This window comes from Ruditapes philippinarum, unplaced genomic scaffold (genome assembly GCF_026571515.1).
Source record: "Ruditapes philippinarum isolate M1 unplaced genomic scaffold, ASM2657151v2 ctg19462_1_1_1_1, whole genome shotgun sequence".
NCBI classification, from domain to species: domain Eukaryota; kingdom Metazoa; phylum Mollusca; class Bivalvia; order Venerida; family Veneridae; genus Ruditapes; species Ruditapes philippinarum.
In genome coordinates this window covers 1-13,910 of record NW_026853757.1, presented here as the reverse complement: position 1 = coordinate 13,910, position 13,910 = coordinate 1, and the positions used below count along the sequence as shown (strand labels likewise).

The 13,910-nt window shown below is 31.1% G+C and overlaps 1 protein-coding gene across 1 annotated transcript; it reads left to right on the top strand.

The window, feature by feature from the left end:
* The first annotated feature begins 270 nt into the window (after positions 1 to 270).
* Positions 271 to 13,880, top strand: LOC132737738 (delta and Notch-like epidermal growth factor-related receptor). The gene is made up of 14 exons (XM_060725072.1): positions 271 to 366; positions 724 to 749; positions 2,327 to 2,436; positions 2,855 to 3,034; positions 3,331 to 3,377; positions 4,790 to 4,830; positions 5,453 to 5,559; positions 5,923 to 6,048; positions 10,166 to 10,294; positions 10,816 to 10,874; positions 11,618 to 11,728; positions 12,295 to 12,408; positions 12,866 to 12,894; positions 13,317 to 13,880. The coding sequence occupies exons 7-14, from the start codon at positions 5,480 to 5,482 to the stop codon at positions 13,500 to 13,502; spliced, it is 834 nt and encodes a 277-aa protein (XP_060581055.1). The 5' UTR covers positions 271 to 366; positions 724 to 749; positions 2,327 to 2,436; positions 2,855 to 3,034; positions 3,331 to 3,377; positions 4,790 to 4,830; positions 5,453 to 5,479; the 3' UTR covers positions 13,503 to 13,880.
* The last annotated feature ends 30 nt before the right edge of the window (positions 13,881 to 13,910 follow it).

Below are 13,910 nucleotides of genomic sequence, written 5' to 3'. Positions count from 1 at the left end.
CATTGTAAACAATTAAATAATGAAATAAATATGTGCCAAAAGGTCAATTCACTGAAGTAAGAGTGGTTGCAAATCTGTTTTTGCTTTTTATTCTTTTATTAAGACGTATTTTAACAGCCTCTTTAAGGAAACAAGACTCCCAGCATCGCATCCAGATTTAAGCTAGAAGATTTTTAAAGATGATATGAGGCCAAATAGAGCAAATGCATTGATTTAATTGTATGTCAGATAGATTGCAATATAATAATTACTGTGTTCATTTTTAAGCCGGATGTTCTAACGCTTCATGCAATAGTCGTGGTGTGTGCTCTGCTCAGGGCCATTGCACGTGTCCATATGGATACTATGGACATCAATGCGAGACACGTGTGTATTTCTTTTGTTGTTTATTTTATATTAAGCACTGTTCATTACACTTGTTCTGACCTTAGCGATTACCAGGTATAAGCAATGTAAATATGCAATCGTTTGGTTTAAACAATATTTTATTTCAGTCAAATATATATATACACAATATATTACAATAAAATGCAAAAAGATTGAGTAGAAAGCTAGAAGCTTGTTTAGAAACTCTCTCCTTTTTTTGGTTTAAACAATATAATGCAGTCGTTTAAATTTACTTCAATATCATTTTTTATTGATAACGTGCTTGTCTGTATTTGATATGAGTGGCCGATTCCAGATATGATTTCCATGAATATCCTATGACTTCTTTTTTTCCAGCAAAATGTGACATTACTGGAACCTCTGTAAGTAAAAACTTTTTGTATGATTTAGGAGTAAAATGATCGATCATTGCTTAAGCATAAGACTTTCTACCCGTTATACAGGTGCAAACTCAAAACTGGAAGTGGCATACATACTATGCAAAATTTTGATAGTTTATGATAATAGTTTATGATAATGATAGTGCAACATTGAATGTTTTAAATAGAGCCACCGATAGAATCACTGCTAAGCTTCGGAAACGATACCGACCCCAACCATTGTAGATATTTTAGATATACCTCGGATAAATTTTCAACCATTGAAATAAATAAATTTACACCATTTTTCTATATAACATAACAATCTAATTCATCTTCAACAATAATAATGTATCTTTTAAAACAATAACTAGCCGATTCCATGGATAATACCGACATACCACTTGTATTAAAATGACAATGTGTACTACCTTCGTCTTTAGTGCTTAGGTCTTGGTAGCTGGGTTTTTGGTGTCATTAATGTGTAGGTCTTTGATTGTATTGCACTTAATTCAATAATGCTAGAGTCAAAGCGATACAAAATAACATTCTGAACAGGCGCCAACACAGTGTGCAATTATTACGTACAAGAAATAGCAAAACGTTTGATTTGATGTTTCTAGACAAACACCGAGTTGTGTTGTTATTTATTTTGTTCATGTAGAAAACATAATGTTGTTAACAATAGTAAGTAAATCACAGCGGAATTACTGTATTTCACGATGAGAAAAACTCGTCTTGAATTCAAAATACAGCATGTTGATAATTAAAAAATTTGTTTGCTACATACAGTGTATAATAAATGTGTAAAAAAATAGCCATACAATATGTAAAAGGATGATTTCGGATTTTTTTTCTTTTTTTTATATATAGTTATGGTTACCTTGCGTTACTTTAGAGCTCGGCCTTAATAAGTTTTCCAAAACGCTTTTTATGTACACGTTATCTCAATTATTTAAAAAAAGACAATGACCTTTGAAGCGATTCATGTTAACAATACAGTTCTTCCGGTGTCAATTTGAACGATTAAATGGCAATTTGTGTTTTTTGAAATCGGATTCCATAACACGCTAAATAGCACTATAAAAATAGATGACACTTCAATTGTTTTATGTTTACTTGCGGAGAATATTTAAACATGAGTATTACTGACATATTAATTCGGGATATTCCTTCGTCATAGGTGGAACAACATGGTGAAAATTACCGATCGTGTCGGAAGATAACGACTTTCTAAATCACGTTTGTTTGTCAAATAAGGACATCCTAAAACACTTTTTTATCGTATTTAATGTAATCTTGGCATCAAAATCTATTAATATCAGAACAACATGTTTATTCAAGGCCGAAGAGTAAAGAATATTACTAACTTCGGCAGAATCGCCTTGAACTGAATCAAGATATATGACTATCATGTCTTTTGTTAAAGATTTCATAAAACGTCATGTATAGCAATGTTCTACCAAGTCAAGTGATCTGAACCAAGAAAAGAAAGCTGTAATTTGGGTTTAGTAAATAAACAAATCATAACACATGATACCAAACACACAACACACATATTTCTGTTTTTACGTTTATAGACAGGGATAATTTCACCTTCAGTCAAAGATGGAAGTAGACTGATTTGTTACTTACAAAGGGGCTTGATATCACAATGTGCTTTGCGTGTTTACGTCACTGGTAAATCAAGGTAGATATTAAAATACATATTAAGATTGTAAATTTTCTTAGGAATAAAACGAGATAATTAACTGTTTACAAGTTGATATCAAGGAAATTGAACTGAAAAACAATCTTTTTTACTTTAAAGGTCTTTTCGCATATTTTCGAGGATAATCTTTTTTATGTTATCAATAATTTTTAGGATATTGTAAAATTATTATTGAGAAAATCATGGAACTCAATAAAATGCCTTTCGCTTGCTTATGACCAATGACATCTCGAAGTTAGTTAAGGTGATCAGCAAGGTAATGTATACTTGAAACGCACTTAATCGAAGTGTAATAATTATAAAGCTCAATAAATAAACTAAATTGAATTTTATTCAATCAAAATACCAAGAGTGAGTGCATTCTGTTTTTAACTCTTTTCCTGTGTTTATTAAATAGTTCTGTACCAACCATAGACATTGAAACATCTAGAGAATTGCAAAATATCACAACAGTAGGAGATGCTAAAAGATCACAAGTCATTCCAGGGATTTCTACTATTTATACAGTAGATATTACAATTAGTGGAAAATTCAACAGTTCTAAGTTCCAGTATATTTGTGTTGTGGCGACTTATGTGTAAGTACAGTTATGGTAGTAATTCGTTTTACAAATGTATCATTTTTAGAACCAAATTTGATCTTTGCAAATCTCTTCAGACTTGAAACAATAACAATTCTTAATGGAAAATAATATTGCCCATAAGAAGAAAACTGATTTTACTCTTTTTATTTGACTATTATATTGCACGAACTTTTACTCACAACATATTAACTTTTTCATAACAAACATTTGTGAATTCTTTTGTGTAAAGTGTGTTCCTTTTGAAAAAAAAACATATGTAAGTAGATCATATGTTAAATTATCCATTTCAGATCGTCAAAATCTAGTGTTTGCTACGATATCAGCATTCTTCCCAATCGTAAGTAATAAAATAGCTATTTAACATGTCGCCAGACATTACATGCATGATACTTTCTTTAGTAAAATTAAAATGTCACTTGTTGTACATATATCTGCATATATAAGTAACTTCTAAAATTTTTGGTTTCAATGCACACAATGAAGCAAACAGTTGTAAAAGTGTCAATAAGATCGAGAATAAATTTCACGCCCTAAATTTGAAGTACATGTATATTTGATCAGAATTTAAAGTCAATCAGAATTTTAATTTTAATTAATTTGTAGCTATGCGAAACTATTGTCATCTGTCATTTAAAATATGAATGCACATTGATAATAGTATTTGTTAAAGAACTGATAACGAAAAATGCTATATTCCATTCAGTAGTTTAATCATATTAGTGAAGAAAATTTAAAAGCAGTAAAACAAATAGATATTAAGAATTTTTGGTACTCAACGTTACAATGTACTAGAGTTTTTGCTACAAAACCGACGTTGTACATTTATTGTCAGCTTGGACGATTCTGGAAAACCTATTTTAAATATATATTTCTTCATGATGTTGTGTTTTTGTTAGATATATTTCTTTTTAAGCATGTTACATAAAATGCAATGCGTAGATATAATGCATATATAGTGTAGGCATTTTACATAGTTTTATATATAGAAGTTCAGTGCTACTAGATAATCACTTTCTCGTGATGGGTACGGGTTTCCAAAATATATTTTCCTGTAAATAGCATAACAAATCAAAGGGGTTTATTATTTTGGACGTATCAACCACGTTTACCAAATAATTTGTGATATTTATTGATTACTTGCGATTGCAATCTTGTAAACTGAATGTTGTTGTAAACAAGCGGTTTTTCATGTTGTATTTGAGAGGATTCCGGCGAAAATAAGTTGTTACATCAATTATACAATTTGAAACAATTTTGCACAGATTTTAAGATAATGTTATTTAAGAAATAATATATCCCAAACTGTGATTTTATTGCTCAATAACATCACTGTTTGGAGTTCGGGTGCGGAGAATTATATCACGAGGGCGTAGCCCGAGTGATATAATGATGCGCATCCGAACGACAAACAGTGGTGTTATCAAGCAATAAAATCTCCGATTTGGATATATTATTTCGATTCTAACACGACATCAACAAATAAATGCTGCCGTACATTATAATTAGCTAAATTGCGCCTGATTTGTATCCGTACTTATTGTCAGCGTGTCACATTTTTGGTGGTTACGTCACGTGTATAATGATAACCTCACATGTCTAAATATAGAACGTCAGTCAAACAGTGATTTTATAACATAATAACACACTTTCGGTTCTTCTATGTTCAATAGGGGAAATGCGGGTCGTGTTAGAATTTTTCTTAACCTATATTTGTATTTCGTTTTATAAAAACGATCAATTGTTTTTCAGCTGAAGAAGATGCCACGAGTCTCGCATATCTCCAAAGACAGGTAAATTAAAATATGTATATATTTGTTCTTTTTCTTAAAGTCTAGTCCTGTTATGAGAACGACATTCACAAAGGCTCATTGCTGCGGACAAAAGAAACATTAACACGAGAGAATTAGCTCAAATAAATAATCTGTTTAATGAAAAAAGGCCTTCGTATTCACCATTTCCAATTTAACCATGCTTTATAACGGAGAACTCTGGTTAAACAATGTTGAAATACGGCGGTATTACGCCTGAGTGTTAACAAACTTGCGATACGTGTCTCAAGAACAAAGCATATTTCTTGTTGCCTATACAAATATTAAATAAGGCGTATTCCAATTTTTATATTTGTTCGCTCTGTTGCAACTGAGTCTGGTAAATGTTGATACAATAATGCCACGCGGTTCGTCTGTGAATTTGCCTCAACATTATTTAAGAAAGATAATACTTGTATCATTTTTTTATTATTGTCTTCATGTGTTTTTGTATCCTGACCAAGATTTAAACCGTTGGGCGGAAACCTATCACCAGACCACCACTGCGATATTTCCTGTAAAATTTCATCCTTCTGAAAATAACATATCTATATGATCCTAAACAAATAATTATGCATTATTTACCTGAGTGTATTTTGTACAGGCAAAGATTAAGTTCGTTCAACCAACGATGAAAGACGGAAGTCGAATAATATGTAGGACTTGGGAGAGATGTCAAATATTATTGTACACAGGTTTTGCATCAAACCGGTAAGAATGGGTTCATAAAAAAACATTACCACGAAGATTTCAGTTGTTTTTGATAATAGATGATTTAACAGTTTATATACTAAAATAACATAAATTGTACTCAATACAGTAATATATTGTATAAGCATCATTTTCTTGCTTAGAATGAATAAAATACATTTAACAACTATCAATATTTTTCACAAAGTTAGCATTAAATTGAAATATAAACTTCTCTAAATCTTTTACCGGACGTGTTCATCTTAATTTGAAACAAGTATACACAATTAATAAATCACTAGCATTGACTTATTCTGAATGTAATAAAATGAAATGAAAATACTTGTGCGTTTAAGGGCTGTTTAATGAATATATTGTTCTAAGGTCTTCTTGTCACGCGACAAACGTAACTGCTTCAACTGGTACTGTAAATGGCAGTTGTGACACAACTGATAGAGATAACGATGAAGATGAAATGGACTTAGCAAAAAAAACTACTTCACCATGCTGGTAATTAATTTCCTATCTTAACATATTTATCTTAATTTCTAAAGAAAATTTAATTTATACATGAGTGATCTATTGAGCAATTTATAAAGTTTGTAAAACATACATTTAAGGTCTATTTTAGTTTTCTTATTCGGTATAGTAAATACTTGTTATTTATTTATTTACACTGGTGTGCAGTGTATATTGAATTGCATTCAGAATAACTAAAGGAAGCACATTTAGAGAGAAAAGGAGAAAATCAGAATTTCAAGGCGAATCCTATAGTCACATATAGACATTTAGGCAGAATGAAATTACACATTTAAAAATTCATTTTAAGTTATAATTTGTATGTAAGTTAATAAGATGAAAGTAATCCTCCTTGCAAAAATTGTCAGGACCGTCTTATTTGATTTTGTTGGCGAAATTATTGCCCTTTGTTTTCCCAACATATGCAGTATAAAAAGATATACTCTTTTGCGCAATTTCTCATTATCAATGGATTTCAAATAAACTATTATTATTACTACATGTATTATTTTGTGTGTAAGTATTCTAGCACATATTTTTAGGGTTTTATTAATTGATAATGACCCATTTTGTTTTCCTTCTTTTCAGCATTATAATATGTTAAGAATTACTCTTTATTATGTACATTTCTCAAGAAATTGCAATCAAATTGTCACCCTTTAAATTTAATTTAATCCTTTGCTTTGGGATATCATACAGAAATACTCTCCTGTGCACAAGGTCCACTTTTTGACTTTTCAGATGCTTTTTCATCATATATCTACTATCATTATAGTGTGAGGTAAAGGTCTAATATTTTCTTCACTAGAGGAAAATTGAATCAATACGAAAGTTGAACAATATGAACTCTTAAACTCTGAAAGAAAATACCTTGAGAAATAAAAAGGCGAGCATTTATTTTCAATGACAAATTAAGAGGAAATGTATTTGTCATTAAAATGTTTGAAATTAATGCGGACATATAGATTAAACACGCTTTTTTACATTTTTATGCTCCCCGAAAGGTGAACATATAGTCGCCGCTTATTCCGTCGTCCGTCCGGTTATCCTTCCGTCCGTTTTCTTGTCTGGGACATAACTCTGTTACAACAAGAGTTATCAACATAAAACTTTGTAGGTAGATAGATATAATTGAGTAGAAGTGCAGTGAAAAAGAACTATATCTCTGCCTTGCCTAATTCTCAGGCGCTAGTCACATAATCAATTTTTTTACATAATCGGTCTATATATGTATATAAAGATATAAGGCCCCCAACAAAACAAAAACATCATGCGGAACAAACAAGAACAACGCTGAAAGAAACGACCAGATCACGGTTATCTCTTTCTGGTCGCCATCTGAAAGGATCAATCCAAGCGATAAAGCTTTTTATTTCATTAAAATTCTTCAAATAGCAAAGAAATGAGTAAAAGTTTCAGAAAATGCCAATATTTTCAATCCATGTCGTTTTCGACGTCCAATCTATTCATGTATGCAAACACGATTTCTGGTCGATTTCTACGAAATAAATAGAAAACATCTAAAATTTCCTCATAAAATTCATGAACAAACTCTTTTTCTATCAATCTGCGAAGTCTAAATTGAACTAGAGCCCTCTTTGTACGCAAATATTTAAAAAATATTGGTTGTAGAAGCGGAGGTCAATTAAAGTGCGCCATTTGTAATTGGAAGTGACAGATAAATGAAGCAAAGAAATAGTATTATACGATTGGTCAATAGTATTCCGGTAATTATCTTAACCAATCAAATCCTTATATAATATTCAGAGCGGAACAGTATATACATGCGCTATACATGGCGATAAAATACTGTCACAAGCGAGATCCTTGTGTATTTTTTAATGAATTACGTACGAAGAGGGCATTTGATCAGTGAAGACTTCGCAGATCGATAGGAAAAGAGTTTGTTTATGGAACGTACGTGGAAATTCTAGCCGTTTTTTGTTTTTTTCGTAAAAATCGATCAGAAATCGTGTTTGTATACATGAATGGACTGGACGTCGAAAACGACATGAATTGAAAATAATGGCATTTTGCGAAACTTTTCCCAATTTCTTTGCTATTTGAGGGATTTTAATGAAATAAAAAGCGTTGGCACTTGGATTGATCCTTTCAGATGGCGACCAGAAAGAGATAACCGTGATCTGGTCGTTAATTGCAGCAGTGTTCTTGTTTGTTCCGCATGATGTTTTTGTTTCGTTGGGGGCCTTATATCTTTATATACATATATAGACCGATTATGTAAAAAAATTGATTATGTGACTAGCGCCTGTGGCCTAATTAGGCGTTATTGTCATTTGTTTATTTTTAAACTTTAAACTTTGTCCGGGAAATAACTCTAAAACTATAAGAGATATCAACATGAAACTTTGTAGATAGATAAATCTCATTGGATATATAAGTACAGTGTTAATAAAAACTAGCTCTGACTTGCCTAATTTTGAAATTATTGCCCTCTGTTCATTTTTTACGCTTTGAACTTTGTCCGGAACATATATCAGATATCAACATGAAACTTTTTAGGTAGATCTCATGGGGTAGAAGTGCAGTGCAAAGGAACCATAACTCTGCCTTGCCTAATTTTGGAGTTACCCTTTGTTCATTTTAACACTTTGAACTTTGTCTGGGGCATAAATCTGAAACTAGTAGAGATATCAACATGAAACTGATCTCATTAAGTAGAAGTGCAGTGCAAAAGAACCATAACTCTACCTAGCCTAATTTTGAGTGATTGCCCTTTGTCCAGGACACAGTTTTTAAAGTATAATAGATATAAACAAGACACTTTGTAGGTATATAGATCTCATTAGGTAGATGTGCAGTGCATAAAAACTGTAACTCTGACTCTGACCTAATTTTGGAGTTTATGCCCTTGTTTATTTTTATACTTTGAACTTTGTCAGGGACATAATTCTAAAACTATAAGATATATCAACAAGAAACTTTGTAGGTAGTTATATCTCATTAGGAAGAAGTGCAGTGTGACTACGCATAAATCTGCCTTGCCTAATTTTGGAGTAATTATCATTTGTTAATTTTTGCACTATGAACTTTGTCCGGGTCATAACGAGATATCAACATGACACTTTGTAGGTAGATAGATCTCATTCGGTAAAAGTGCAGTACAAAAGAACATAACATAACTTGCCTAATACTAGAGTTATTGCCCTTTGTTCATTTTCACACTTTGAACTTTTGTCCGGGACATAAATCTGAAACTAGAAGAGATATCAACATAAAACTTTGTAGGTCAATCGATTTTATTAAGTAGAGGTGCAATGCAAAAGAACCATAACCCTACCTAGCCTTATTTGGGTGATTGCCCTTTGCCCATTTTTACACTTTGAACATTGTCCAGGACACAGTTCTGAAAGTATAATAGATATGAACAAGACACTTTGTATGTAGATAGATCTCATTCGGTAGATGTACAGTGCACAAGAACCGTAACTCTGCCTTGCCTAATTTTAGAATTATTACCCTATGTTTAAATTTACAGTTTGAACTTTGTCAGGGACATAACTCTGACAATATAAGAGATATGAAAAATTAACTTTGTAGGTAGATAGATAACATCGGGTAGATGAGCACTGCAAAGAACAGTAACCCTGTCATTTAGATAGATATTTTTATTCTGGTAAAAACACATGTCATAAAACAACTACAAATTCAATGTCAAAATCAAGAGATACATGTAAACATGAAAATGCATTTGTTGATGCCATATATTCAATACCTAGGATGACACAAAAAGAAGGCATAAGTCGGCTTATTTCCATTGTGGTCCTTAGAATTGATCATATGACACCAGAAAGGCAGAAAGGCAAAATAACTACTAATTATTACTTGCCTAATTTTGGAATTTTGTACATAACTCTGAAACTATAAGATGTATACTTTTCTGTAACCAAAACCTATTCGGAGAGCATCAACGTGTTCAATCAGTTCTTCTTTAGAATATTGCGTCATGCATTCAGATACCGGTATTTTTCATATGAGATATATTTATCACATATTTGGCTTGTTTGCACTGCCTATTAAGGATAAGTTGAACGTATTTTTATCTATATTTGATTTCTTTTTTAAAATACATTTTATTTGGTTAAAGCGAAAATATCATCACATTATCGGCTGAAGTAAAAGTATTTCCCGCCAATCCACGAGGACCAAGCTGTGTAACTGAAGTATCCGCCATATTTGATAGTGTAGGGGAAAAGGAAATTTGCTTCCATTCAGCGTATGCTTTTTAAAGATTTAATTTTGAAACATAAATCTCCATGAAATATTAAGAATTTCAATGTAAGAATTTTTACTTTTATTTTATATAGTAAATAATATTTTAAAAGAAATTAGTGGCCGTTGTTAAGTAAATCACGTTTTTTATTATCCGATACAAAAGAGCTCCTTTAGCCATAGTTCAGATAAACATTGGGTTATAAAGCACGATAGTTTTGATTCATTTTGAACTGAAAAAAGAAATGACAATTTTTCATTTTTACTTTTGTCATGCAGTTTTCACAACCACTTCTAGTATTACGTCATATTGTAAATGTGTTTTTATAAAACATTTTAGAACAGTATTTTCACAATATTATAAACAATAATACATTATTACTTAAATTCCTTGTCGGAATATCGCACCAAAATATAAATACAGATATCAAAATTACCTAGAACACTTTCATGCAATTTTACTGTTTTTAATATTCCCGAGTTTTTTTTCAGATATGTTTATACCGTATATCTTATATTTTTCAGCTCGTTTGAATACCAAAAACTTTGTTACACATTTATTGTTTATACCAATGACAAACAAGGTATTATATTATTATATAAACTATATCATATTTATTGTTTTTAACCAGCAATATTTGAAAGAAGAGTGCCATTTTTGAATTATATTTAATTTTGAAACGGTATTTCAGTTGTTTAACCGTTATTTTATTGCCGAACATCTCTGAAACATAACAATGTGCCAAATATTGTTTATTAATCCAACTGTTATGACATCAATAAATCATCGAAAACATTAGCCTAGACTAAACACAGCTGCTATTTTTAACACTCGAGTAAGAATTTCTTTTCATTTTGAGTTGGAGAATAGTATGACGAAAATGTCAATGACATTGCTATCAATCCGGTTCTTTCAAGATTCATGTAAAAATCTTAAAATCTGATTAAAACAATCGATCATATCATTTTTTGTTTGAAAATAAAACCATTACATACCTTTAATCGGATAATGAATTAGAAATCAATCTTTCAAAGCTGCATGCTCGTAAGTTTTATTTTTCAATATTCCTGTAACGAATAGAGTTAAGGTTAGTTATTTCCTTAATCAATCGAACCCATAAATGAAGGCTCAGATATCTGTAAAACCTTTTAGTCTAGGTTTTATGTACTTGATATATAAAAGTAGATATATTTTACTTAAGTAAACACTAAAAGGTGATTGAATCTCAGGAGCAAGGTATTGCCTCATTAACAGTTAAACATAATCAGAATAAGGTCAGTTTTCATTAAAAGAATTGTTAATGTTATTGTGCTTTTCTTAAAACAGGTCCCTGTTCCAGCTCACCATGTCAGAACAATGGGCATTGTTTTCGCACAGATCAAGATAACTATAAGTGCGTTTGTCAAGACAGTTATGTTGGTGATTATTGTCAAACAGGTTAGAAACATTACTAAATTTCCTACTTTTTCATGTGTTATATTTGTTTTGCAAAGCCCTCCTTGCAAATTAAACATCTTTTTTATTCGCTCTTTACATTATTTCTATTCATACCTCAAGGTAATTCTAACTAATGGCATCCAGACGTCTACCATGTATGTGAGTTATCTGCTTATAATTCAACTGAATATCTTCCGTAAAGCACATACATATGTGTAGTTCGATTGCAATCTATATGTCTTTAAATCTATTGTTACCGTTATAGCAAATCCATTGGTTTTTACAAACATTACTAATTGCAAATATTCTGAAAAGATACTTTCATCTTTACGATGCTGTAATTTGCTGACAATTAAATTAATTGGTAAATTTTCTTTGATTTGCATTTCCTTTGATTTGAATACTCTGTAACATAGACACTGTGTTGACATATAACTAAAAACTTTAAAAGAGACTTTGCTCGCTTCTTTTTTCTGGCGTCATAAAATTACATTTTCAGTTTATTTTCTACTCTAGTCAATTGGTGTTTTGATTGATTAAAGTAACTAAAAATATATTTAATACAGGTCCTTGCCAGTCAGCTGACAATCATTGCCAGAATGATGCTTACTGTCAAGTACACGATGGTGTTACTACATGTATTTGCAAAGCCGGATTCTTTGGACCTGAATGCAGTAAAGGTGTTTTTGAAAATCTTTCATTACTGTTTAGTCTGCCCGCTAAGCTCATTTGGGAGGCCATTGATTGTTGTTTGTATCTTAGGGCGAGGAGTTATCTCTTAGTGACAAATGATCTTGTACATTGGGTCTTATTGTCATTTGTTCTTCACTGCTTATCCAAGCATTATGTGGGATTAGTAGTCAGTCACTTGCTCTGAATTAATAAGTACTGGTAAGTTAACAGAAAAGCCCGTAAAGAGATGTGACCAAAATATGTGTACAATCTGAAATACAATGTGTTTCTTATAAAAAAAAAACACTGACTTTGATGTACAGTTTATATTTAAAACTCAAATTAAAAGATAGCACAATATTTTTGATGTTTTCGCTGTCATTCAAGTTTTGTTCATGTTTACATATTTCAACTGTTTTGTGTAAGATATATTCAAGCTAACACGTTTTTCATATAATCTTTCAGGTCCTTCAAGTTTACAAAGTTCATTTCTTGTAAGTTTTAGCATAATATTTAAGTTCCTTGTTAAATTAAGATATGTTACTATCTCAACAATGTGTTTTTTACGAATTGTTTTCAATATTTATCAGGGTATATAGATAGTCACGAAGTTGATTTCCCTTATTAAAGCAGCAAATTCTGATACTAAGAAATATTCAGAAACGCTCTAAGGTTCACGGAAGTAGGTAAACTGTAATTCAATCTATTGTCTGATTTAGCAAGTAGATGTTTCTTGGTCATGTATCGCTGTATATGTGTCTTTACATTGCACAATTTCTTCATATATTTTATTGATTTTTTATTAAAATATTTTTATGTAGCTACGATATCATTGAAATAATAAAACCGGTGCAAATTTCTTGTATTTCATTTGTTAATATTTGTACCAAAACCGTGTATCATTTGTATGTTTCAGAAATTCACTGATACGGCAGAGCCTACCTCTTTCTTCTGTGTTATAAATCAAATATGTAGTTTTTCTCTAGTACTCACCAGTCGGACAAAAATGATGTACGTACGTTTATTTTTATATTTTGCTTGCCAACATTTGAACAAAATAAAGCTTGATTTATATAACTATATTCCTGTCAAATATTATTAGATTATCATGCATTTAACAAATATGTATGAGAGTACAGGCAAAAATCCAACAAGATTAATGTTTTTGCATAATAGAAGAATGAAACGCCAGCTGTCGTCACAGGCGGGACTATCTAGCTCATAGGTAACTGTTTAGAGGAAACACAGTAGAGTTTTGGTACCGCCAAAACAATAACCCTCGAGCTAGATATTCCTGAAAAGGAAATACTCAGTAAGTAAAGACGAAATTGTTATGACAGTAGAAAATAAAAATAACCATTTTATTGCAAGCAGCACTGAATAGTTATTCTTAATGCATTGTTTTACATGACTTTATTATTATAGTAAATTTCGTTCTTGGTTTCTTAAAACTAAAACAAATAATTACAGTGTTCAGACCTGAACTAATAATAGTAAACTTTTAGACCTA